Source organism: Mustela nivalis (assembly GCF_964662115.1).
Source record: "Mustela nivalis genome assembly, chromosome: 14".
Lineage (NCBI taxonomy): Eukaryota > Metazoa > Chordata > Mammalia > Carnivora > Mustelidae > Mustela > Mustela nivalis.
In genome coordinates this window covers 68,230,475-68,256,109 of record NC_139033.1, presented here as the reverse complement: position 1 = coordinate 68,256,109, position 25,635 = coordinate 68,230,475, and the positions used below count along the sequence as shown (strand labels likewise).

Genomic DNA, 25,635 nt, shown 5'->3' with positions numbered 1-25,635 from the left:
ATTGGGAGAAAGAAATGTTTATGAGGAGTTTAAAAAGTTTGGTAGTTTCTTATAAAGTTAAACAACATACAATCCAACAATTCTATTCCCAAGTATTTACCCAAGACAAATGCAAGCATATATCCACACAAAATCTTGTACATGAATTTTCACTGCAGCCTTATCACAAATTGTAAACAATCAGGTTCATCAACAGATGAATTTTAAAAATTGTGGAGTATCCATACTGAATGATAAAAAGGAATGACCTGCTGATACAAATGACATAATACACCTAAAAAATATTTTGCTGAGTGAAAAAAAAAAAAAAAAAAAACAGGTGCTAAAGACTATATACTGCATGATCCATGTATGTGGAATTCTGGAGCAGGTAAAAATAGTCAATTGTGACAGAAAGCAAAATCAGTGGTTACCTGAAAACAGAGGTAAGTGGGGAAGAGGGACTGCAAAGGGCCACTGGGAATTTGTGGTGAAAGAAGGTTTTACATGTTCATTTTGGTGGTAGTCACATAGTATACACATTTGTCAAAACATATACTTTAAATTGCTATGAGTAACTGTATAGAAATTATCTCTCAAGGACATTAAATATTATATTGATTTGGGAAAACATTATAAAGAAACTTAGCAAGCACTATTCATTTAAAAGTTATATCAATTCTTAAAGTGAATAATGTTAGAAAAACCACTTCTCTTTTTGGGTAGGTGGGATTGAGTGGGCGGTTGAGAGACATGAACAAAATACCAAAACAAGATTCATCAAACATTCTGCTAACAAGTAATACATACTTATTATAGAACAATGGTTCTTATAAAATTCATTCAGCTTTTGCCAACTCCAACAACAAATATTTAACAGATATGAGGGAGCATTAGACCCATGTTCTGTTAAGGTGCTGTGATTATAAAGGGAACTTCCAGTTCTGCAGTCTTTTTTTGTAAACTATCCTTTTTCATATATAAGATAAGGAAAAAAAAAATAGTAAGGACCAGCAAATAGCTATGGAGAATTACTTTTAAACTGTGAACTTACTTATCCCTCTAAGAAATAGCACTTCTCTAGGAGAAAAGTACAAATTTTTCAATGGGAATGTAAATAAAAGAGGTATTAGATTATTCTGTGACAGTATATGGACAAGAAAGTGTGCATGGTATTACACACCATTGCAGAAGTGGTCTTTGAACAAGTGGCTTTGAACAAGTAAGATTAATCTCTACCCAAGGAAAAATTTTTCAGTAATACCAAATTTTTTTATAATTTAAAAACATATTTCAGTGATAGTCTAACAAGTCAAGAAACAGGCAAAAACCAGAAAGTCAGTCACCATGTTTTTAGGACAGGAGCAGAGTACACCATGAAGCTCTGAACATGTGAAAAGTTCTGTAGAGCTCTACTAGTGTTCAGTTTCTTTGTTAAGGAAATAATTATTTCCAATATTGTTCAGTTGGTTTCTAGGACATGTTCACCAATACAACTCAAACTCTCTCACTTAACTGCACTAAGACTTGTAGAAAAGGCAGCTGCCAGCGTTAATAGTAATGGAGAAGCTAGGTAAATGTTAAGTTGAAATGGTGGAGTATAAACTTGGCAACCAAAAGAAATAAAAAATGCAGAAGCTTTAATAAAATCTCAAAGCACTGGCTATAAATGTTAAAGTAGTAGTGAAAATAAGCTGCAGCCAATAAGAGTTAGAACGACTTCTACAGAGGAAAAAGCAAAACAGATACATGAAGTGCATACAGGGAGCTAAAACAAGACCAAAGCTGTTGAGCATTAACTCTACCTATAACTGTATGCAGTTATACCTACAAATGTAACATGCATACATGAACCATGCATGAAAATACTGACACTCCAACCACCCCTTACTGAAGTCTTATATATAGCTTTAGTTTGAAGCAATTCTAGAAATATTTCACAAAAATGGTAATTTCTTTACAACTTAAACAGACCATGAACTCAGATTCAGAAATGAAATGTAGAGATGGGGAGATTAAAAGGGGGAGAAAACCAGTTCATGGTCATTTGAAAAAAAGTCACAATTCACATTAAAAATCTTAATATCATGTTTCAAGCGAAGTGTTAAAAATGATTCTTACCGAGAAATATTGCTCAGCTTCAAGCTGATCTTGTAGCTCCCGCATCTGTCCTTCATTTCCTCTATACTGTCTTCAGGTAAAAGAGAAAACAGTAAATGAGTGCTATTTACATTGGGCTTTATATTATTCTCTATTAAAAGTTGCTAAAAATAAAAATGTTTACTAAAATGACCTTTGCTTTTTAAAAACTGTATTTTCTTACACAGTATTACTTTTATGATTCTATTTGTCAGATCATGCTGTCTGGTTCCATTTTGTTCCTTATAAAGTGATACCATGCAAAGTAGAGGAAATTGTTTTCTACTGAAGGTGACTTAGGAGAATGTTAATTGTGGATTAATCCAAGTTGCAACAATAAAAATGATACTTCTATAAAAATGGTAAATTTTTATAGAGAAAAGCATTCTTAGAATATATTTTATTTTAATTTTAGAAGATTTTATTTATTTATTTGTCAGAAAGAGAGACAGAGCACAAGCAGGGGGAGATGCAGGCAGAGGGAGAAGCAGGCTCCCTATTGTGTAAGGAGCTCAACCCGGGACTCGATCCCAGAACCCTGGAATCATGACCGGAGCTGAAGGCAGAAGTTTAATTGACTGAGTCACCCAGGTGTCCTTTAGGGATACATTTTAAGTGTCTTATGTAGTGAAGTAAGCAAATAAAAAGGGGGGACATGAAAATATTTAATAAATATTAATAATATTACATATGCTATGCATTACATATACATATAGTACTATACATGATATCCAAAAAAGCACGGGGATGGGGTTGGAAATGAAAAACCAGGTAAGGAATAAGAAAGGAGGCAAGAACAATAACTGATAAAGGAGAAGGAACACAGACACATCTACATATATATAATACACACGTGAACATGATTCACTCAGAAACAGATAAGACAGTTATCTGTTACCTGACAATGCAACCCACAGATATACACTGCCAAGGATAAACAATTGTGTCTGTATCTGCTAGGTTTTCATATTAGACAGCAACAGCTTTGTATCTACCAAGGCATATGGTTGATAAAAGGACATAATAAATGTTCACTGAATGGTGAGTGAAAGTTATTTTGGGAGAACTATAAAACACATTACACAAAAATGATGGCTTTAAAAGGCAGAAAAGAATTTCGCCAAAATAAATGCAACAAAACAAAACACGACAATTTTATTCAAGCATTACTATGTTGTAAATGAAGGTGTCAAAGGAAGATATTTTAATAGAAACCCAGAGGAAATAAAAACACATGACTTGGCATAAGATACACACATCTTTGACATTAAATTTCTGAAGGATGTCTTTATACAATTCTGCAAGCAATAATGACACCTTGCTTTGTCTCCACTTCAAGTAAGCGAACGAACACATCATATCGCAGAGTGGAAGAAAAAAGGTACTTTGCATTCGGAGATGAACCAAAGGAACAAAAAGAGACAGATACAGGGTCATCATGTCTAACTCTAGCTTCCAGAATAAAGAAACACTGAACATTTCCCATAAGGTACTGAACCCTGTCACTGATTTTTGTAATTCAAGTGTCAACAAACATGTCTAGTAGGTATGAAAATCATATGCCAAATCTGTAGATTTTGGTTTTATGGTAAAGTCATTAAGTAGTCTTGATAATCTCCTTTTTTCTCCTTTTAAAGATCTCTACTCTAAATGAATTTTTCTGAAGTCTTCCTTTCACAAACTCCAAATACAATATTTCTATACACAGAAAATGTCAAACATAAGCAAATACATAACACAAATAAGAAAAATGTTATTTTTGAGACTTACTTTGTAAGCTGAGCTAATTCAAATTCTAATAATCTCTTTGCTTCCAATAAAGTATTTATTTCCTGTTTCATTTGCTTTTCTTGACCTTTTAAATTGTCTGCTTCAAATGCTTGAGTCTTCAATTCATTCTGTAATAACAACCGCTTGTTTGATTCCTGCTCCAGTTGAAGGGACAGATTCTTAACCTGTGAATGAGAAAAATAATTGGGATCTTAAATTTCACTATTTATTTATTTATTTAGACTTATTCATTTGAGAGAGAGAGAATGGGGGGCGAGGAGGGGAGAGTGCAAAGGGAGAGAGGTACTTTTATTTTCTAAAAGTATTTTCACCTATAGCCTCCCATTTTAAGTTTAAAGACTATCAATACTTCGGTCCCCAAGTTTCCCATTACTACTCAATAAGTCTTTTCTTCTCTGGATACATCAAGTCCTTTTTTGTCCTTCACTTTAGGTAAGGACACTTCACTTCGCTCATTAATCACTCTTTTATTATCATCACCACTGATAATGTTCCCTTTACCAACTCTGGCTTCTGACTCTCAGACAATTAACCTTGGAGGTCTTACTCAATATTTAAATAATGGTAATATCTCATCCCTCCTATAATAAACCACAAGGATATAATATCATTTTATCTTTTTATTTACCGCTTTCTAAAAGTGTACCCTGTGCTTTCTATCAATATAAACTGGTCAAAACTCTGTGGTTTAACACTTTTGTTGAAATCTAAGAGCAACTGTGCCTCTTTGGGATTACGAGGTAACTTTACAGTAAAGGTTGTTTTTGTTTTTGTTTTTTAAAAGCAGAATGGTCATGGTCCCAGGGTTGGAACTGAGACCTGCCTGGGGCTTCCTATTCAGCGGAGAGTCTACTTCTTTCTCTCCCTCTGCTCCTGTGGGTTCTCTCTCTCTCTCACAGTAAATAAAATCTTAAAAAAAAAAAAAAGAAAAAAAAGCAGATGGTCAGATTCTTCAGGGGAGGAGCTAAAACACTTCTACAGAGTTGTACTGTCATAGTGCAAAATGACATAGACCTTATGGTGTGAATGTTCACTAAACTATTTGTAGAGGAAAATCCTAGGAGGTAAGGGTGTAGTGATGACCTCAGAGCAGTGAACACATATACATTCAGGTTATTTCACTCAAATCTTCTCGACGGTGTTTAAATTACAGAAAATAACTTTTCAGTCATAATTTATGATTGTTTCTCTTTTATAAGATGAATAAAACCAGTACTATTCTTACTTCATCCTCCATCCTTTCTTTATTTTCAGTCAAATGCTCAAGCTTCTGCTGAGATTGTTTCAGATCAACATCTAGCATTGAACACTGTTTCTCAATCTGAACAACTCTATTTTCAGCCTTCTCTCGAGCTTCTCTCTCTTCCTTCAGCTTTTTTTCCATTTCTGTGGAAAAAAAAAAGTTATACATATTTTCATTTTTATGGGCTGTATAAAACAAATTGGTGCCAAAAATCCCTACTGTTTTTGTCCTGGGATTCTAATAGAGCTATTCACTATAGAAGTCCTAATGTTATTTGAATTGTTTGTATAGTAGGATCTTTAAAGGAAGGGAGTTATAAATTGTAATAAAGTAATAAAACTCCTAAATCCAGCCCATGCCAATGATATGAGAAATTATTCAGACCCATTTTCAGACCAGAAGGTGAAAATATAGCTGGGAAAAAAGTGAACTAATAAGAAAAATGGGGGTAGTGAGGATAAAAGCAGAAAAGTAAGGCAGTGGTTATTCATCTCTACCTTGCATTGTTCCAGAACAGTGGACTTAAGGCCGATAGGAATTCTAATTTATGCATCTCTGATAAACAAGATTCCATGGTAGTATAATAATACCTACTTTAATCATTAGCAGAAGATATTAGCCTACAGTGAGGCTCCTTTTTTGAGATTTGGTAACTAAAGTTCTGAGAGGTTAAATTTCCAAGGTTTTAAACCTACTAAGTTGCATTTAAACCTACTAAGTTGCACCAAATGACTCAAACTTAATGAGTCTGCTTTTCTACTCTCAGAGTGTGACCTCAAGGTGATAAAACAGAAACCATTAGAATAGAACTTCCTCATCTTTCCCCCCAAACCTACCAACAACTTAGCCACACCAATAATCATCACCTCTTAATTCCCACCTCTAATCAAACATAAATCTATCCACTTCTGTTCTGGACTCTGTTCCTTCAATTATTTCATCTCTTCTCTGCCTCAACAATTACCTGCTTCCAAATGAATCACTGCCATCAACAGAATAATCTTATTATCTCCCCTCCTAAAATATCCTCTACTGATCTCATATCCCTTCTCAGCTACCATCCATCTCTGTTCATGAACCTCTGAAAGAGTTATCTACATTTATTGTCTCCAATGCCTCATCTACTACCCATTTATTACTTTCCATTTGGCTTCTATCTCCTGCATTCCACTGAAACTGCTTTGTATGATAACCAACGACGTCCACCTTGTAAAATGCAGAGGACACATAATGTTCATGTCTTCATCTTTACCGACCTTAACAGAATTCAATATACTGAACAACTTCCTCACTTTTCTAATACTCTTCAAGTTCTAATACCATACTCTTTTGGCATTCCTGTGACCCCTTTGGCTGTTCTTTCTTGGCTTCCTTTGCTGGGTTTTCCTCTTTTATCTGACCTCCAAATGTTAGACTACCTAAAGGGCTCCTTATGATTCCTTTTCTATTCTGCCTTTTTTCTTCCCTTAGCTGATCTCATCAAGTTCTCCATATAGCTCTATATGTATGGCTCCTGAACTGTACCTCACCTCTGAGATCCAGACATAGACTATTTGATGTCTCCACCTATATATCTAATATGCTTTTCAAAGTTCACATATCTAAACAAACAACTTTATTTCCCTCCCCTCCTAAACCCCTCCAATCTCAAGTCATCTCAAAGTCAGAATGTATTAACATCTGTCCGGCTGTTAAAATTAAAAAGCTTGAGTCTTGATTCCTTCTTTTTCCTCTTTCCATCCAATTCTTTACCAACTCTTACCTTCTGTATGTCCATTTCTTTCTAGCTCTACTACCACAAATGCCTACAGACTAGAGCCTTCTAGTTGATCTCCTTTTTAAACTGTTTTCTCTCTCAAAAGCATTTTCCACACAGTAGTAGGAGTGGTCTTTTAAAGACATAAATTACACATTCCAGCACAGCTCAAAACACTACAATGGCTATCCACTATTCTTAGAATAAGAGTATTAAACTTATCACCTCTTCTACCTGGAACATACTTCCTCCTGCTCTTTAAATAGATGGTTCATTTTGACTCATATATTTAGTTCAGAGAGGCCTTTCCTCAAAATCACATCTAACATAGCAATTCCTGGAAACTATCACATGGCATTTTCTTCATATTAATGATTACAATCTGTACCTATTTTCATTTATTTGCTTTTTTTGCTTATCTCCACCATCAGAATATAATCTCTAAGAGACAGGGTTCTTATCAGTCTTATTTTGTGGTATATACTCCCAGGTATGCCTGGTCTATAGTAGACAGCCAATAATTAACAAATGTTAAAGAAAAAAAAGTAGTTTAATATGGCTGAAGCACGAAATACACGGAAGAAAGTGCAGAGCAGCAAGGCTATAAAGAAAGATTAAGTGCTAACCCAAAGATTCTTTATGTCATGAGAAGTCTGACATGTATCTTGCAAACACTGAAAAGACAAAAGGATTTTAAGAATGACTAGCACAGTTAAGATTTTAATTTCAAAAAGATTTTTTTTTCAGTTAAGATTTTAATTTCAAAAGTGATCACTCCTAAGTGGGAATGATAGACTGACAAACAGAACAATTCCTGGCATAGAAATAATTAAAAGTTTGCTGCAACAGATCAAGCAAAGGGTAGACATCCCTATGAACTAAAAGAGAAAAGGAAAAGAATATATTGTTTATATCACTTGGAAGGAGAAATGCTTAATGATTCTAAGACTTCTGGCTTGGGTTCTTGGATGTTGCATATCACCATCTTTAACCATAATAATAACATTTCCTGGTTACTGAAAACTTTCTTTTTTCTTTCTATTTATTTACTTTAGAGAGAGAGTGTGCAAGTGGGGGGAGGGGAAGGGAGGGGGGACAGGGAGAGAAAACCTTAAGCAGGCTCCCCGCTAAGTGCAGAGCGTGATGCTGGGCTCAATCCCAGGACCCTGAGATCATGACCTAAGCTGAAATCAAGAGTCAGTCAGATGTTTAACCAACTGAGTAACCCGGGATCCCTCCATTTATTGAAAGCTTTCTATGTACAGACACTTTACATGCATTTGTTCACTTAATATCTTTTTAATAGTCACGGAGTAGCTTTGTTTGATTGATTCGAAGCCTAGATTACTAAAAACTATACAGCCATCAACTAGCATCATGAGAATAAGAGATAAGAGTAGGTTTGACAGATAAAATCTTATGTTTTTCCCTTGAATGAACTGAATTTAATATATTTTTAAATGATTTTATTTATTTTGAGAGAGAGTATGCAAGTGGGGGGGAGGCAGAGGGACAGAATCTCAAGCATATTCTCACTGAATGCAGAGCCGACATGGGGCCATTGGGGCTCAATCTTGTGACCCTGAGGATCATGACCTGAGCCAAAATCAAGAGTCAGACATTTAACTGACTGACCTACCCAGGCGTCCCTTGAAAAAACTGAATTTAAAGTGTCAAGTGACACTTGCAGATTGTAGCTGGTTATGAAGAAGTGCAAGGTGAAAAAAAGGAAAATGCCTCTTTCTAAAAGTCTGGCTCTAAAGGGAGGGAATAAAACAATGGCAGTTAGTAAGGATCATGTATTATTACAGGAGTTTTACTTTATCTTTTTTTTTAAGATGTTCTTTATTTGATAGAGGAGAGAGAGAGAGAGAGCACTCAAGTGGGAGAGGGGCAGAAGGAAAGAAGCAGCAAACTACCAGCTGCGCAGGGAGCCTGATGTAGGGCTCAATTCCTACCTGAACCTAAGGCAGGCATTTAACCAACTGAGCCCCCAGGTGCCCACCCTTTTTTTCCTTTTTAAATGGAAGAGACTTGCACATGTTCATAAGAAAGGATTCAGGGGCATCTGCATGGCTCAGTTGGTTAAGTAGTCTGCCTTTGGCTCAGGTCATGATCCCAGGGCCCTCAGATCCAGCCCCATGGCAGGCTCCCTGCTCAGTGGAGAGCCTGCTTCTCTCTCTCTCTGCCCCTCCCCACTGCTCATGTGCTTTTGCTCTATCTCAAATAAATGAATAAGATCTTAAAAAACAAACAAGAAAGGATTCAGTAGAGGAAAAGGGTTAAGGATAAAGAAGAGGAAAGACAGAAGATGAGAAAGGAAGAGACTAACTCTGAGTACAGCTAGCATGGATTAGCCAGAACAAGAGGAGGATCAGTATCTTCTAAGATGAAAGACAAGGAAGATGAGTAAAGAAGTAGACAGGCTAATTAAGTAAGAGAACAGGACTTTGGGAGTTCACACCTATGCTTTCACTATTTCTTTTTGAGATAAAAGTTCAACTAAAAGTGGAGTGATAAAGAAATGGCATATACATCTGAGAACAGAAATAAAAGTCTGAGAGAAGGACAATGAATGATGTACTAAAAACTGACAGCTCAAATGAAGTTGAAGATAATGCATTGGGCTAAGCCCCATCTAAAGAATTACTTGAAGTGAAGAAAGTTGTTGGTTGTTCTGCTCTAAGGTTGTGTTTAGAGGCATACCCAGAGTACAGTGGAAATACAAAGAAATTAGAAAATTGAGGGTACAAAGCAAGAAAGCAAAGGAACAAAAAGACAATGAGTTCCAGAATGGATCAGGAAGGAAATGAAGGAAAGGGCTCAAATATACTAGGACCTAAGAGAGATTCCAATAACATTTATAGGAAATGGAGGGTAACAGAATGAGGGGAAATAGAACGAGAAATTTAATAAAATGGAAGGTATTGCAGCGCCTGGGTGGCTCAGGCTGGGTGTCCCAGGTCTTGATTTCAGCATGATCTCAGGAGTGTGAAATAAGGCCCCATACTCAGCAGGATGTCTGTTCCAGACACTCTCTATCTCTACAACCCCTGCAACTAAAATAAATAAATAAATAAATCTTTTAAAAGGAAAAAATAAGGGATCAAAAGAGAAAAAAAAGAGAAGTATCTTTTTACTAGATCACAATTTATAATTTCTAAGTGTTTATACTATTATAAAATGAAATCTTAAATGCATTCTTTTGGTAGGCATTATTAAAAAAATTAATCATGTAGAAAATATTAAAACTGACACTTACCACACATTGCAACAGACTTTGCCTCTTCAATAGATTGATGTTTGTCAGTTAAACGAGCTTTAGTTACTTTATGTTCATTTACCTCTTGTTCTAAACGTTGTTGTAATGATTTAAGCTTATAGTTTAAATCTATCTCTAAATTATTTTTTTCCTGTAAAATGAAAATGAGTTATGTAATACACTATGCAAAAGACATATTATTAAATCTTACATTATTTAATATTCTGTAAGAGATAATATATGAATCACATGGGCCTGAAATGTGATATCATATTTACTTAAATATTTTTATTTAGGACATAATTTTATTTTTCATACTTTCTTGTATATTTCATATTATTTCTAATGTCTTACTTTAAAAAACAAGATAAGCACATACAAGTAAAAGCAAAATATCACCCCCACCACTCCTGGAAGAGTTGTGGTGGTGGTTATATTCAAGAGGGCTCAATGTTAGGATCAGAAATAAACAGGACAATTCTTGGGTTCACTAAAAAAAATATGTGCTGCTACTTTAAAAAAATTTAAATTCAGATTAAAATCTACACTAATTTACATTAAATTAAGATTAAATTAAATCTACACCTAGATTTACATTGCCTTGACAAAAGGACGGGTCAAAACGTATTCCATTTGTTTGGGTGCATCTTCTACTCTTCCATCTTTCATCCTACATCCGCATTTACATCAGGCTTATATGTACTGATTATCACAAAACATGTCCAAAGGACAAAATAAGTGGTGCATTTTCTGATCATTTATCTGAGGATCTAGTAAACCTATATTTCAGGGAGGAATTGAAAAATGTGAGAGCCAGATCTGCATATTATCTATTTAATCCTTTTCTTAGCAAGGTAAGGACAGAGGACCAATGATATTTCTGATTAGTGAGAAAACCATAGATAAAGGGCAAACATATATGCTCTTTACTACTTTGCTAACTTTTACCATTAGAATGGAAAAAGTACACGTGGTCTACCATACAGCTATCCTTTGTTTTCTTTTTTCATAAGGCTAGTAAGGTTCAGCACCTTCATCTTACCCAAGTACAAAAACATGGGAGGAAAATTTCTACATAAAAAGATATTTCCAGGGGCACCTGGGTGGCTCAGTGGGTTAAAGCCTCTGCCTTTAGCTCAGGTCATGATCCCAGGGTCCTGGGATCAAGCCCCGCATCAGGCTCTCTGCTCAGCAGGGAGCCTGCTTCCCTTTCTCTCTCTCTGCCTGCCTCTCTGCCTACTTGTGATCTCTGTCAAATTAAAAAAAAAAAAAATTACAAAAAAAGAAAAGAAAAGATATTTCTGAACCAAATTAATTTGTGATGATCAGATAATATCAAATATCTAGTACTCTTCAAGGTTAAAAACAAACAAAAACAGCACAATAAAAAGCACTAAACACACATACACCCCCATAAAACCACCATCAACTATAAAAAGTTTTAGAAAGTTTATAAATATTAGGAATTAAGAATGAAAAAAAAATGAAATCTATTTTATAAAAATACATTGTAATACCTGATAGTACACAGTATCTCATAATTGGCACATGTTAAATCATTTACCTTTTCTGAGTGATTAAGCATGTCTTGAGCTTCTTTTCTTTCTCCTTCCACTCTTTCAAGATTATGTTTGAGATGCTTCACCTCCTCTTGTAAAGATGTAATTCGAGCTATTAAGTGAGAAGAAAGTTCAAGTCACAAAGTCATCAAAAAAAGAGTCTGTTTTTCTTTTTCCGAATGACCATTAAGACAAAAAAGTTTTAGGGGCACTTCGATGACTCAGTTGTTAAGCACTGGACTCTTGGCTTTGGCTCAGGTCATGATCTTAGGGTCAAGCCCAAACATGGGCTCCACACTCGGCATGGAGCCTGCTTGAGATCCCCCCGACGTTCCCCTAGAGCTTACGCATGCTCTCTCTCTAAAATAAGAAAGAAAATCTTTTAAAAAAGGACAAAGTTTTAAAATTTCCTGATTAGGTAGAATTTATTAAATTATAAATTACTATTAAATTTTTATTATCAAAATATATTTTTATTTATAATTAATTTATTTGATGTTTTCTTGGGAATGTATACAATAACTACAATGTGCAGTAATAAAAATGTTAAGGCTCATTGGAAATCATCCAGTATATATTCCTCATTTCACAAATGATCAAAGAGATGGACCCTGAGCTTGGTCCAGAAATCAGACAGGAGTCCTTATTAAGTGTTCTTTTCCATCATATTAAGAGTAAGACCCTTTAGTTAATTAAGGCAAGTATTCAGTAGTCTTTATGTGCCAGACATTCTGAAAAGCCTTAATTACTTTTAAGCTCAGTAAAGCCATACTCTGTTTTTTATAGGAAACTGAGATTTAAGGAATTCAAGTGCTCTAAATGACACTTGGTTTTAACCTACCACCTGGGGCTCATGCCATGCAATGATGGCAACTTAAATATTCAGTAACTCTCTTCATTAGAACATGCTTGAGGCCTTACATGTTTTTAATGCATAAGTATTTAATAAATGCACAAGTTTAACTAGATTTAACACAGAATCTAGTATTAATGAATATAAGAACCTATTTTCTTATTCTGTGATTCAAAGCAACCTAGGATTCAACAGGAAATGGATAAAGCACCCCAAAAAAGCCAGGAAAAATCCTATACTGCTCTAAGTTCAGTGTTTAACTTGCTGGACCTGCCAAGATTTCAATGTACTCTACCTGTCTTTATATTTTAGTGTTTCTGAACTAGTTCTTTAATGAACAAATGACTATCACATCTTTGGCACCTGAATGCTTTGCTGGGCTAGTTCTAGGATTGAGAGAGCAATGAAACAAATTTATTTAAACACCAATTTACAGATAATACTGGCCTTATGTTCATGTACAAGAAAGAAACACCCGCCAGTTTCTTTCAAATGACTGAAAAATAAAAATTATTTAAGTGTTTGTATGGACAGAGAAAAAGCTAGGGTGGCAGTATGTTTAAATGTTGAAGTACTAGCAAAAAAATGCTTCCTTCAGTATTTAAAATAAATAATAGTCTTTAAGTATCTGTACAAAGATGGTAATTTCAGGTTAAACAGAATTTTTCATGTAGAATAAGATTAATATAATACAACTCCTAAGAAGAAAAAGGAAAATACAGATGAAGAATCCTATATAGAATCCTAATAAGCTTATGAAAGACATATTAAATAAAAGTTTTTTCTTCATTTATTCTATTTTTAAAAACATGCCAAGAAAATATAACTTGTTTAATCCATAAAAACAAAAAGGCTTCATATATAAAAGTTATAAAAATATTGTGAAAGGAGGAAGAACCAAAATTTCAGGTATCATAACACAAACTGACGGAAACATTTAAGCTTCTAGAAGAGAAGAGGGAGTACCTTCACGATTTAATCAGACAATTTAACAGGTCACAATAAAGGTAAAAGTACAAACTGGACTACATTGAAAAGAACAAAAAGTAAGACCTCCTGTTTGTAAGCAGACAGCATTTAAAAGTAAAAAGGCAAAACAAAGAGAGGGAGAAAACAACTATGATACATGTATTTGATAGAGGACTAATACCTAGTGCGCATAAAAAACAATAATGGCAAACAATCCAATTAAAAAAAAGAGGCAAAAGACATGAACAGCACATCACAAACTATCAATAAACATGTAGAGCTGCTCAATTTTAGACACCAGGAAAATGCAAATTAACCCATAAGGAAATACCATCACACCCCATTAGAATGGCTAAAACATCAATGCTGACATATTCAGTGGGGAATGAATACTGTCCTTAATGAGGAAGTGGAGCAAATGGAACTGTCATACACCCCTGGTGAATGTAAACTGGGGTAGCCACTTTGATATATACAGGCATACTCAGAAATACTGTGGGTTGAGTTTCAGACCACAGCAATAAAGTGAATATCTCGATGAAGTCAACTGAATTAATTTTTTGGTTTCCTGGTACATATAAAAGTTACACTTACACAACACTCTAGAGCCTATTAATTGCACAATAGCATTTTGCCTTAAAAATGTACATACCTTAATTTAAAAATACTTTTTGCTAAAAAATACTGACCATTATCTGAGCTTCCAGGAGTCAATCTTTTTGCTGGGGGAGGGTTTTGCCTCCATGTTTTGGCTGCTGATCACAGTGGTGGTTACTAAGGTTTGGGGTGCCTAAGACAATTTCTTAAAATAAGACAACCATGAAGTTTGCCATATCGATTGACTCTTCCTTTCACAAGACTTCTCTGTAGCATGAATGCTGTTGGACAGCATTTTACCCATAGAACTTCTTTCCAAACTGGAGTCAGTCCTCTCAAAGCCAACCACTGCTTTTGTTTAGGAAAGATTCTAAACCCATTATCGTCATCTCAACAATCTTCACAGCATTTTCACCACGCGTAGATTCCCCTCTCAAGAAACCACTCTTTGCTCATCCATTAGAAGCAACTCTTCACCCATTCAAATTTGATCATGAGTTTGCACACCTTCAGGCTCCACTTCTAATGCTGCTTCTCTTGCTGTTTCTACCACATCCGCAGTGACTTCCTCCATTGAAGTCTAGAACCCCTCAAAGTCACCCGTGAGTGTTGGAATCAATTTCTGAAATTCTGGTAATGTTAATATTTTGACTTCTTACCATGAATCATCAATGTTCCTAATGTCATCTAGAATGGTGAATCACTTCTAGAAGTTTACAATCAACTTTCCTCGGATCCATCAGAACAATTCTATGGCAGCTGTGGCTTTATGAAACATAGTTCTTAAATCACAAGACTTGAAAGACAAAATTACCCTTTCATCCACGAGCTACAGAAGGAATAAGTTAACAGGCATGAAAGCCACATTGATCTCTTTGTACATCTCCATCAGAGCTCTTGGGTGACCAGGTGTATTGGCAATGAGCAGTAATATTTTGAAAGAAATCTTTTTTCTGAGCAGTGGTTTCAGCAGTGGGATGAAAATATTCAGTCAATCACTTGTAAACAAACGTGGTGTCATCTAGGCTTTGTTGTTCCATTTCTAGAGGACAGGCAGAGTAGATTTAGCATAATTCTTCCGGGCCCTAGGATTTTCAGAATGCTCAACTTCAGAATGGCTTCAACTTAAAGTTACCAGCTGCATTAGTCCCTAAGAGGAGAGCTAGGCTGTTCCTCTGAAGCTTGGAAGCCAATCACTGACTTCTCCCCTATAATTGTGAAAGGCCAAGACGGCATCTTCTTCCGATAGAAGAAGGTGATTTCATCCACATTGAAAATCTGTTGTTCAGTGTAGCCACCTTCAGTAATGATCTTAGCTAGATCTTCTGAACCACTTGTGGTTTGTTTCACTTTGCACTTTGATGTTTAAGGAAACCTCTGCCAGGTTCAAACTTTTCTCCTGCAGTTTCCTCACCTCTCTCAGCCCTCAAAGATTTGGAAAGAAAGTTAGGCCTGGCTCTGGATTGAGCTTTGGCTTAAGGGAATGTTGTGGTTCCTTTGATCTTCTATCCAGACAACTCAAACCTTCTATTAGCACTAAGACTGTTTTGCTTTCTTATCATTCATGTGTTCACTGAAGTAGCACTTTTAATTTCCTTCAAGAACTTTTCCTTTGCATTCACAACCTGGCATACTATTTGACACAAAGGCCTAGCTTTCAGCCTATTGTGGCTTGCAACATGCCTTCCTCACTGAGCTTAATCATTTCTAGTTCTTGAGTTAAAGAGACACGCAACTCTTTCCTTCCCTTGAATACTTAAGCAGTTATTGTTGGTAACTGTTAACTGGCCTCATTTCAGTATTGTTGTGCCTCAATGAACAAAGGCCCAAGAAGAGAGAGAGAGAGGCAGGAGAAAGGCTGGCAGGTAGAGCAGTCAGCACACACACAACATTTATCAATTAAATCTGTGATCTTTTATGGGTGTGGTTCATGGCACCCCAAAACAATCACAATAGTAACACCAAAGATCACTGATCAGAGTTCATTTTAATACATGTAATAATAATGAAAAAGTTGGAAATATTTAAAGAATTACCAAAATGTGACCCACAGACATGAACAAATGATGTTGGAAAATAGTGCTAAAAGACTTCCTCAATGCAGGGTTGCTATAAATTGCTCAATTTATTAAAAAAGGCAGTTATATCAAAGTGTTATAAAGCAAAGAGCAATAAACACAGCAGGTCTATACTTGGGATATTTTTACTAAAACTAAACACATTCTATGACTCTGCCACTCCTAATTGTATACCAAAAAAACGCACAGGTATGATAACCAAAAAACATGTACAAGAAAATTCCTTGTATTCATAATAGCCCCAAATGGAAATAACTGCAGTATACATGTTTTACCATAGAATAAATGATAAACTGCAGTGGTCATACCTAATAAATGGAATACCACACAGCAAGAAGAACAAACCATTGCCTATACAACAATACAGACAAATCTCATAAACATAGGAGTAATCAAAGAAACCAGACACAAAAGAGTGTTTACTGTATGATTCTATTCATAAAAAGTTCAAAAACAAGCAATCACTAGTCTCAAGTGAGCATCAATAAAAATACTTCAATGGACTAACACATTTCAAATATATTAAAATCCAGGAGTTCATAAATATATTTTAAAATGTCACTGGGCATCTTTGGAGGATAGAGAATCCTTTATTAAAAGGAATGAATCATGTATTTCATCTTTCTTTTATAAGCTGTACCTCTATGTACTACATGAATGATGAGAAATGCTTATCTTTTTAGCAGTATTCCAGGTAACAAATGAATGAGGAATGATAAAATTTGGTCATCACAGCTGAAAACTCTTAAATAGACACAGGATCTAGGCAACAATCATTAATGGCTACTAATATCACAAAATAATACTGCCAGATTTTATCTGCCTCCTGGTGCTTAAATAATATTGCTTACAAGTATTCTTGCCAAAGCCCTACCTAAAATAGATCAAGTCTCCAGAAGTTCCAGCTTAGAGTACCAGAAGAGACAGAGCAACATGTTAACTGACAGCAGTAGACAGAATCAGCAAAATTCAGAAGGAGATGTTCAATAAAATAAATTTTAACTTAATTTCTTCACATAACAGCAACAACAAACTAAAAAGAATAAAAAAGGGAGGGGGAATCTGTAGATAAAAGAAGCCTAAGGAACACATTAACGAAATGCAATGTGTAGACCTTGATAGGATCCAAATTCAAACAAAATAAATACAAGAACAGCAACAGATTATGGGATTGCCGGAGGAATGTGAGCACTGACGACCAGGTATGTTACAATATTGTCACCTTTTTTCCAAGTTTCATGATATTGTGGTTATTTTTTTCTTTAAGAATCTTTAAGACATACTGAAATATTTATAAACTAAACAAAGTAATGTCTGAGATTTGCTTCAAAATAATTTAGTGTCAGAGGTTTGGGGTATAAAAAAAACAAGACCGCTGCTAGATGATTACTGAAGCTGGATGTTGAGTACACTGGGTCATTATAATATTCTACTATGGTATATGTCTGAAATATTCCAAATCACAAAGTTAAGAAACTGACTAAACAATAGTTTTTTAAAAATCTTTTTCAAATGGTTAATTTAAAAAACTCATTTTTTTTTTGCATTTCAATCTAAGAATCAATAACTTAACTACTAGATGAAGAGCTTATAATTTCATTTAAAATTTTGATTCCTTCATGACATTTCAATCTTTGTCCACTTGCTTTGTTTAAGCCTTGAAATCCTAAACTTTTGGAATCCAGCGTTTGTCTGCTACAGCAGCCTTTCTGAAATATGAGTCCAGGTGTTGGCAAACTTCAGGCCCTCAAGCTGTTTTTCTATAGACATGAAGCTAAGAATGCTTTTTCATTTTTAAAGGGTTGTAAAAGGTAAAAAAGAATATATAACAGAGATACATATGTGGCCTACAGAACCCAAAACAGTTATTAACCAATTGTGTTTTAGGAGTCATTTCCCATACATACATTGAAGCTTCTGCCTACTATGTATACATGGAAGACATTCAACTAAGAAATAATCATGACCTTGTCAGAAGCCCAACATCAAACTATGAGAAATTAAAAAAACAAAACAAAACAAAAACTATGAGAAATTTATACCTGAGGGACCTGAAATTCCTTATAAAGAATTAATATAGAAAATAAGTTCTTTTTTTACCATGATGTATCTTTGTATATATGTTGAATCTCATGTAAATTGTGTGCACTTTTAAATGCATATGAGCTCTGAGTCACATTTAAATTAAAAACTAAACTGAAGTTTAGGGAGCACTGAAATAGGATAAACATCAACAATAAAGCATGCTATAAACTTTCCTTAACTTCACCAACATCTAAAAATTAAAAATTAGATTCAGTTAAAATCACTGTTGATAAACGTATGGATCATGGTCTCTTCCTTGAAAGCAAAGGCACTTCAAAGTTCAATCATACCCCAAAGATGACAGACTTAAAGAATTTAAAAACTGGAATGATATCTGAGTCACCTATTCTAATTTCTCTGGTTTGTAGATAAAGAAGGCAGGTGAAGTGACTTTTACACAGGTAGTAAGTTGTATATAAAAAAGCTGGGAGGGCCACCTGGGTGGTGCAGTCAGTTGAAAGTCCGATTCTTGGTTTCCACTGGGGTTGTGATTTTAGGGTCTCAGGATCCAGCCCTGCCTCAAGCTTCGTAGTCAGTGTGGAGTCTGTATGAGTCTGTTTGGGAAACTCTCTCCCACTGATGCCCCCTCCCTGTCCCTGCACCCTCTTTCTCAAATTAATCAATCTTAAAAAGAAAAAGAAAAGCTTAGAGAAGCAATTTAGGAAAGTGAAGTATGAAGTTTTTAAAATACATATATAAGGTTACTTTCTCAGTTTTATATTCAGATCTATTTTAAGCCTAGTCCCTGAGAAATAAGATTGCACAACACTCAGCTAAAAACCAAAGGGAGATCCTAATTTCCGTTTCCATAGTCACAAAAACTGACCCTAACCTCTCTCCACAGAATTATAGCTAATATCAAGCCCCAAGAGACTCTGAACTACATTCCCATCCTGTGACTAAGGTTAAAAGGACTACCCCTCCCCCAAATTTCCCCTGAGCCATCTGGCAACTTCCCTGCATATCTGTTTTGATTAGGTAGTATGGATGCTGTTGCTAATAGGAATAGAAAAATATGTGAGAAGTTGGGAGAGGCAGGGATCTTTTTGAAAATGAATTCATTATATTACCATTACCAAAACTGTTCCTTTACTATTAGTTACATTCAATCTTTTTCCTTTTAGATTCATAAAGACTGCTGATATTTGTAGTAGTAAACTTCCCAAGAACCTAATCCTTTATTCTTAGTGGGATTGTTTCTGTAATTGAGTTTCTATTTCTGCCAACAATGCACAAGGAATTCCCAGGTTTTAATAGTGATAATCTTCTCTCTGGATTAGTCCCACTTTGAGTAAGGCTTTTGTAAATTAGGTACATTTTAAAATTAAGTTCGGGGTAATCCAGCTGTAAAATTGGAAATACCACATTACTGACCTCACAGGGGTGCCTGTCACGGTGAACAAATTATAGTATGACAGAAAAGTAAGCATTATCCTGAAAGAGAGAGAAACCACTTCAAGATCGCTTTTGTTTTTTTTTTTTTTTGGAGAGAGAGTGCATGTGAATCTCAGGCAGGCTCTAGGCCCAGCGCAGAGCCCAACACAGGGATGGATCTCATGTCCCTGAGATCATGACGTGTGCCAAAATCGAGTCAGATGCTTAACCAGCTGAGCCACCCAGGTGCCCAAGATCATTTTCTTAGAGAATAATATGATCAAAACTATGTTACTTTATACTTAAAAATGATTAATATGGTAAATGCTTTAGCCCAATTAAAAATAAACATTTAAAAACTATCTTCTGTTGATAAAATGTGGCATTCACAAAGTGGAATATTATTCATCCTTAAAATGGAAGAAAAATTCTCTTTTAAATTTGAATTTTTTAAACTGAAGTATAATTACAGTATTATAGTAGTTCCTGGTATACAATACAATGATTCTACAATTCAATACATTACTCAGTTCTCATTGGTTAAGTGTGCTCTTAATCCCCTTCACCACCTATGTCACCCACATCCCTCTAGCAACCACCAGTTTGTTCTCCGTATCTAAGTGCCTATTTTTTGTCTTTTTTGTTTGTTCTTTTGTTTCTTAAATTCCACTTATGGGGGGCGCCTGGGTGGCTCAGTGGGTTAAAACCTCTGCCTGCGGCTCAGGCCATGATCCCAGGGTCCTAGGATCGAGCCCCGCATCGGGCTTTCTGCTCAGCAGGGAGCCTGCTTTCTCCTCTCTCTCTCTGCCTGCCTCTCTGCCCACTTGTGATTTCTGTCTGTCAAATAAATAAATTAAAATCTTTAAAAAAAAATCCACTTATGAGTGAAATCAAATGGTATTTGTCTTTCTCTGACTTACTTCAATCAGCATTATACCCTCCTTCTTTTTTATGGCTGAGTAATTATTCCATTGTGCATATATATACATATATATACATACACACACACACACCACATTTTCTATATTCATTCATCTATGGAGGGACACTTGGGTTACTTCCATATCTTGGCTACTGTAAATGTGGCAATAAACATAGGGGCACATGTATCTTTTTCAAATTAGTGTTTTTGTATTCTATGGGTAAATAACCAGTAGTGGAATTACTGGGTCATGTAATAATTCTGTATTTTTTCTTTTTTAAAAAGACTTATTTATTTTAGAAAAAGAGAGTAAGCACAGGAGGTGGAGGGGTAGAGGGAGCCAGAGAGAAAGTATCCCCAGCAGACTCTCCACTGAGTGCGGAGCCTGACCCTGGCTCAATCCCCAGGACCCTGACATCGTGACCTAAGTCAAATCAAGAGCTGGATGCTTAACTGACTGAGCCACCCAGGTGCCCCTAGTAATTCTATTTTTAATTTTTGAGAAACCTCCACAGTTTTCCACAGTGGCTGCACCAATGTGCATTCCCACCAAAGGTGGGAGAGGCACAGGAGGGATCCTTTTTCTCCATATCTAAAAAAGAAGAAAATTCTGATACATGTCATAACACAGATAAATCTTAAGAATATTACACTAAGATGAAAAACACAGATACAAAAGGATAAATATTGTATGACTCCCCTTTTATGAGACAGTCAAATTAATAGAGTAGAATGGTGGTTACCAGGGGGTGGAAGGAGGGAGAATGGGAAGTTATGATTTAATTGGCATAGAATTTTAGTTTGGGATGATAAAAAGGTTCTGGAGATGTAGAGTAGTGATGGTTGCACAAAAATGTGACTGGACTTTATGCCACTGAACTGTACACTTAAAAATGGTTAAAACAGTAAATTTTATGTTATGTATATTTTACCATAATAAGAAAAAAATATTACCTTGAAGGTCTCCAATCATCTCAGAATCATGACCTCTGTCTCTTCGTTCAGCTTCTAATACAGCTTGCAGCTGGTAATAGTCCTTATCCGTCTGTGTCTTGGAATTCTCTAAAATTCTATTTCTCTCCTGCAATTCTCTGTTTAGGGACTCTAGCTGACTAACTGACTTACTCATCTCTGTGTGACTCTTCCTTAATCTGACAGCTGTGTCTGATTCTGTTCTAAGTAAGTCATTGGCTTCTTCTAGCTATTGGGGGAAAAAAAAAAGAGCAAGAGAATAGGTTTTTGACCAAAATACCAACTTATTTTAATTAATCATAATTTAAAAAAATCTTATTCCAAAAGCTCACCTGCTTTTGTAATTGTGCCAGCTTCTCATTAGCAAGCTGTGAATTTTGACTGACTTTCTTTAAGTCTTCCAACTGATCCTTTAATGTAGAAACTAGAAAATGAAGGAAAAAATTTAGAAATTAGAAAGTTGTCATAGAGGAAACATATAAATCCTTTAAAAAAATGAAACTGAGGGGGCGCCTGGGTGGCTCAGTGGGTTAAAGCCTCTGCCTTCAGCTCAGGTCATGATCTCAGGGTCCTGGGATCAAGCCCCACATCCGGCTCTCTGCTCAGCAGGGAGCTGTTTCCTCCTCTCTCTCTGCCTGCCTCTCTGTCTACTTGTGATCTCTGTCAGTCAAACAAATAAATAAAATCTTAAGAAAAAAAAAAGAAAAATGAAACTGAGTCTTAGGCCACAGTCAGTTACATTAGGCTCACTCCCAAAGCCAACTTTCATCATGGAAGTATTTATACTTAAATTCAACAATAGAGAATGTAACAGATTTGTTTCCATTGTTGTAATACTTCAAAATTTTTTAATACCTTAATAAAGTCAATCTCTTAGTGAAACGTTATAAACCTAGCTCTATTATTTATTTTTGAATAGCACAAATCTTTGAATAGTTCAATATCTGAAAAATGGGTCAAAATTCAAAAGGTACCAAACGGTCTGGGGTGTAGAATAAGCCTTCCCCCCTCCATGGTCTCAGTCCCTCTACCTGTCCACCTACGCAATTATTACTTAATTCTTACATACTCTTTCTAAGACGGTGTCTATACCCTAAAACATAAAAACACAAACATTAATATGTTTTCGCATGCATTTCTATACACCCATTCAAGCATATCTAAATAAGCTTTTTTTTTAAAAAAAGGTTTTATTTATTTATTTGACAGAAAGAGAGAGGTCACAAGTAGGCAGAGAGAGAGAGAGGGGAAGCAGGCTCCCTGCTGAGCAGAGAGCCCAATGCGGGGCTGGATCCCAGGACCCGGAGATCATGACCTGAGCCGAAGGCAGAGGCTTAAACCACTACGCCACCCAGGCACCCTCTAAATAAGCACTCATGTTTTAAACAATCTTTACTATTTTTTTCGATTAAAGATACATCTTAGACATAATCCTAGAAATATCTTGTTTATATGTCAGCATATGTGTGCACAAATGCATACATAAAATAAACTCCTAGAAATGAAATTACTGGATCAAAGGGTGTAGAAGCAAAAGCTATTTTAAATGTTTTTCTAATACTAATATGAAAACACATGAAATCTTAGTTAATGGTTCTCAAATGGCTGCTTGTTAGATAGAAGTACCTGGAGAGCTTATACAAGAAACCAAGGCCCAGGCCACATATCTAGATCAACTAAATTAGAATTTCCGGAGCTTAGGCATCAGTAGTCTTTAAAGCTTCCCAAGAGATTCCAATATGCACACAAGGATGAAAATCACTCTTCTAGCTAAAACATTATTACTGACTTTGATATGTTATACATTTATCTTGGGACATGGGTAATTAGTTCATCAGGTGTCTTAGGATTGTGGCTTCAAAAATATATCATAGGCCCTAAATTTAAGACAACCTCATGACAAAGACTTCAAGAACAGTGTTAGAAATTCCAGGGCTTTTCAAAAGTAGTAACAATTTACCTTCATTTTCTACATTCCTCCTTTTCTCATTTTCCTGTTCCGCTTTTCTCTGGTACTCATTAATTCTATGCTGTAGCAACATTTTCTCCTTCTCAATCTGAGAAACTGTAGATTCTAGGTTTCTTCTTTGATTCCCCTGAAAACATAAGGATACAAGTCACCATTGCAAATTAAACTATTTATTTAGAGGAATACTGTGTTTTTTAAAAATAAAACACACAAAGACTTAAGATGGATTTTTTGTTTCAAAATCAGAAAATACCGCTAATGACAACTTTCTAAGAACAGAATTAGCTAGCCTTATAAGAGATAGAACCCCCTTTTCAAACCAGATATGGAAATTTTTCAGATTTTTAAATCCATAATATAAAAATGAATCTTATCAGAGAGCTGCTTTATTAGTTTAAGATGACCAGAGAGCATTGTATTACCAATATTTTGGTTGATTTACAATTCTAAATTAAAGACATTAGGTATGAAAGATAATAATTACACATTTGATAATTAAATGGTGTAGAACTCAAATGGTACCAGATGCTAGTGTGTCTCCCTTAATCCTCTTCCTGTCTCAACAATTTACCTTTTCTAAGATGTTCTATGTATCTACATACTAATGGATATTAAAAAACAATGAAGGAAATACTTATTTTAGAAAATGAAACCACACGAGAGGGGAGGGTTAAAGAAAAAAAAAAAAAATACCCAAACCACCACCATATTGTTTCTGAGTTACCATTTCCAGCATTTCTTGCTTTTGATGCTTCATTTTTATCTTTAAGACTCCACACTGGGGTAACTTCCTTTCTTGTGTTTTTTTCTGGGCTTCCCCATCACCAAACAAAACTCATATTTTAAGTAAAATGCTGTTAGATTTACTAAAATTTGAGGAGATCATCCAAGGTCTTTCCAATTCGAAGATTAACTTAATTTTTTTCATTTTTAAAGTTTGAAATAATTATACATTTCAGAAGGTTGCAAAAATAGTACTGAGAGGTTTCATGAACACTTCATGAAACTCATGAAATTCTAGTTTCATTCCCCTAACATAGATTTTATGTAACAACAGTACAGTAACAGATCAGGAAATTGATACTCAGTTAAAGTGTGTGTAGTCCTACGTTATTCTAGCTCATGTGTAGATTCGCGTAACCACCACACCAGTCAAGATAGAGAACTGTTCCATCAGCAAAACCAACTCCTTCTAGCCAGTCACTACTTATAGCTGCACACATCACCCTTCTCCCACCACCCATATCCCTGGCAACCAATAATAGGTCCTCCATCTGTATTAATTTTGTCATTTTTTTGAGAATGTTATATTAACGGAATCATACAGTATGGACTTTTTGGGACTCGCTTTTTACAGTGAATATAATGCCCATGAGATCCATCTGGGCTGTATGTTATCAATAGTTCATGCCTTTTTGTTGCTGAGTAGTACACTATGATACAGATATATCAAAGTTGGTTCGATCATTCACCTATGGTAAGGACATTGTGATTATTTCTAGTTTTTGGCTATTAACAAATAAGGCTATTATGAACAAGAGTACACAGGTTTTTTGAGGATCTGTTTTCAGCTTTTCTGGGATAAATGCCCAAAAGTGCAATTGCTGGGTCACCTGGTAGTTGCATGTTTGGTATTTTAGGAAACTGCCAAAGTATTTTCCAGATTGACTGTACAACTTTACATTCCCATCTATAATGTATGAATGAACCAGTTTTCCTGTATTCTTGCCAGTTTTAGTACTGATACTATTTTTTATTCTACTTGTTCTAATGATTATAAAATGATATCTCATGGTAGTTTTATTTGCATTTCCCTCATGGTTAATGATGTTAAACATCTTTTCATGTGTTTGTTATCTACTCTGAGAAAAGATACATGTATTCTGCCAATTTTCAAATGGGATATTTGTTTATTTACTGTTAAGCTTTAGAGTTCTTTAAATATTCTACAGATTCCTTTTTGAGATACATAGTTTCCAATCTATATCTTGTCACTTCATCTTCTTATCATGGTCTTTCACAGAACAAATCCTGATGAAGTCCAATTTGTTGAATTACTATTCTTATGTGAATCATGTTTGTGGTGT

The 25,635-nt window shown here is 35.3% G+C and overlaps 1 protein-coding gene across 4 annotated transcripts in view; it reads right to left on the bottom strand.

Annotated features, from left to right (window-relative positions):
* The window catches only part of ROCK1 (Rho associated coiled-coil containing protein kinase 1), a 148,813-nt gene that overhangs the window by 29,748 nt on the left and 93,430 nt on the right, over nt 1–25,635 (bottom strand). For all 4 annotated transcript variants that reach the window (XM_082698740.1, XM_082698741.1, XM_082698742.1 and 1 more), the window contains exons 14-21: nt 23,540–23,675; nt 21,912–22,003; nt 21,562–21,808; nt 11,735–11,841; nt 10,171–10,321; nt 5,135–5,295; nt 3,889–4,073; nt 2,101–2,170 (exon numbers count right to left, since the gene is read on the bottom strand). In XM_082698740.1, the coding sequence (XP_082554866.1) occupies nt 2,101–2,170; nt 3,889–4,073; nt 5,135–5,295; nt 10,171–10,321; nt 11,735–11,841; nt 21,562–21,808; nt 21,912–22,003; nt 23,540–23,675 (1,149 nt within the window). The remainder of the gene's footprint in view (nt 1–2,100; nt 2,171–3,888; nt 4,074–5,134; nt 5,296–10,170; nt 10,322–11,734; nt 11,842–21,561; nt 21,809–21,911; nt 22,004–23,539; nt 23,676–25,635) is intronic.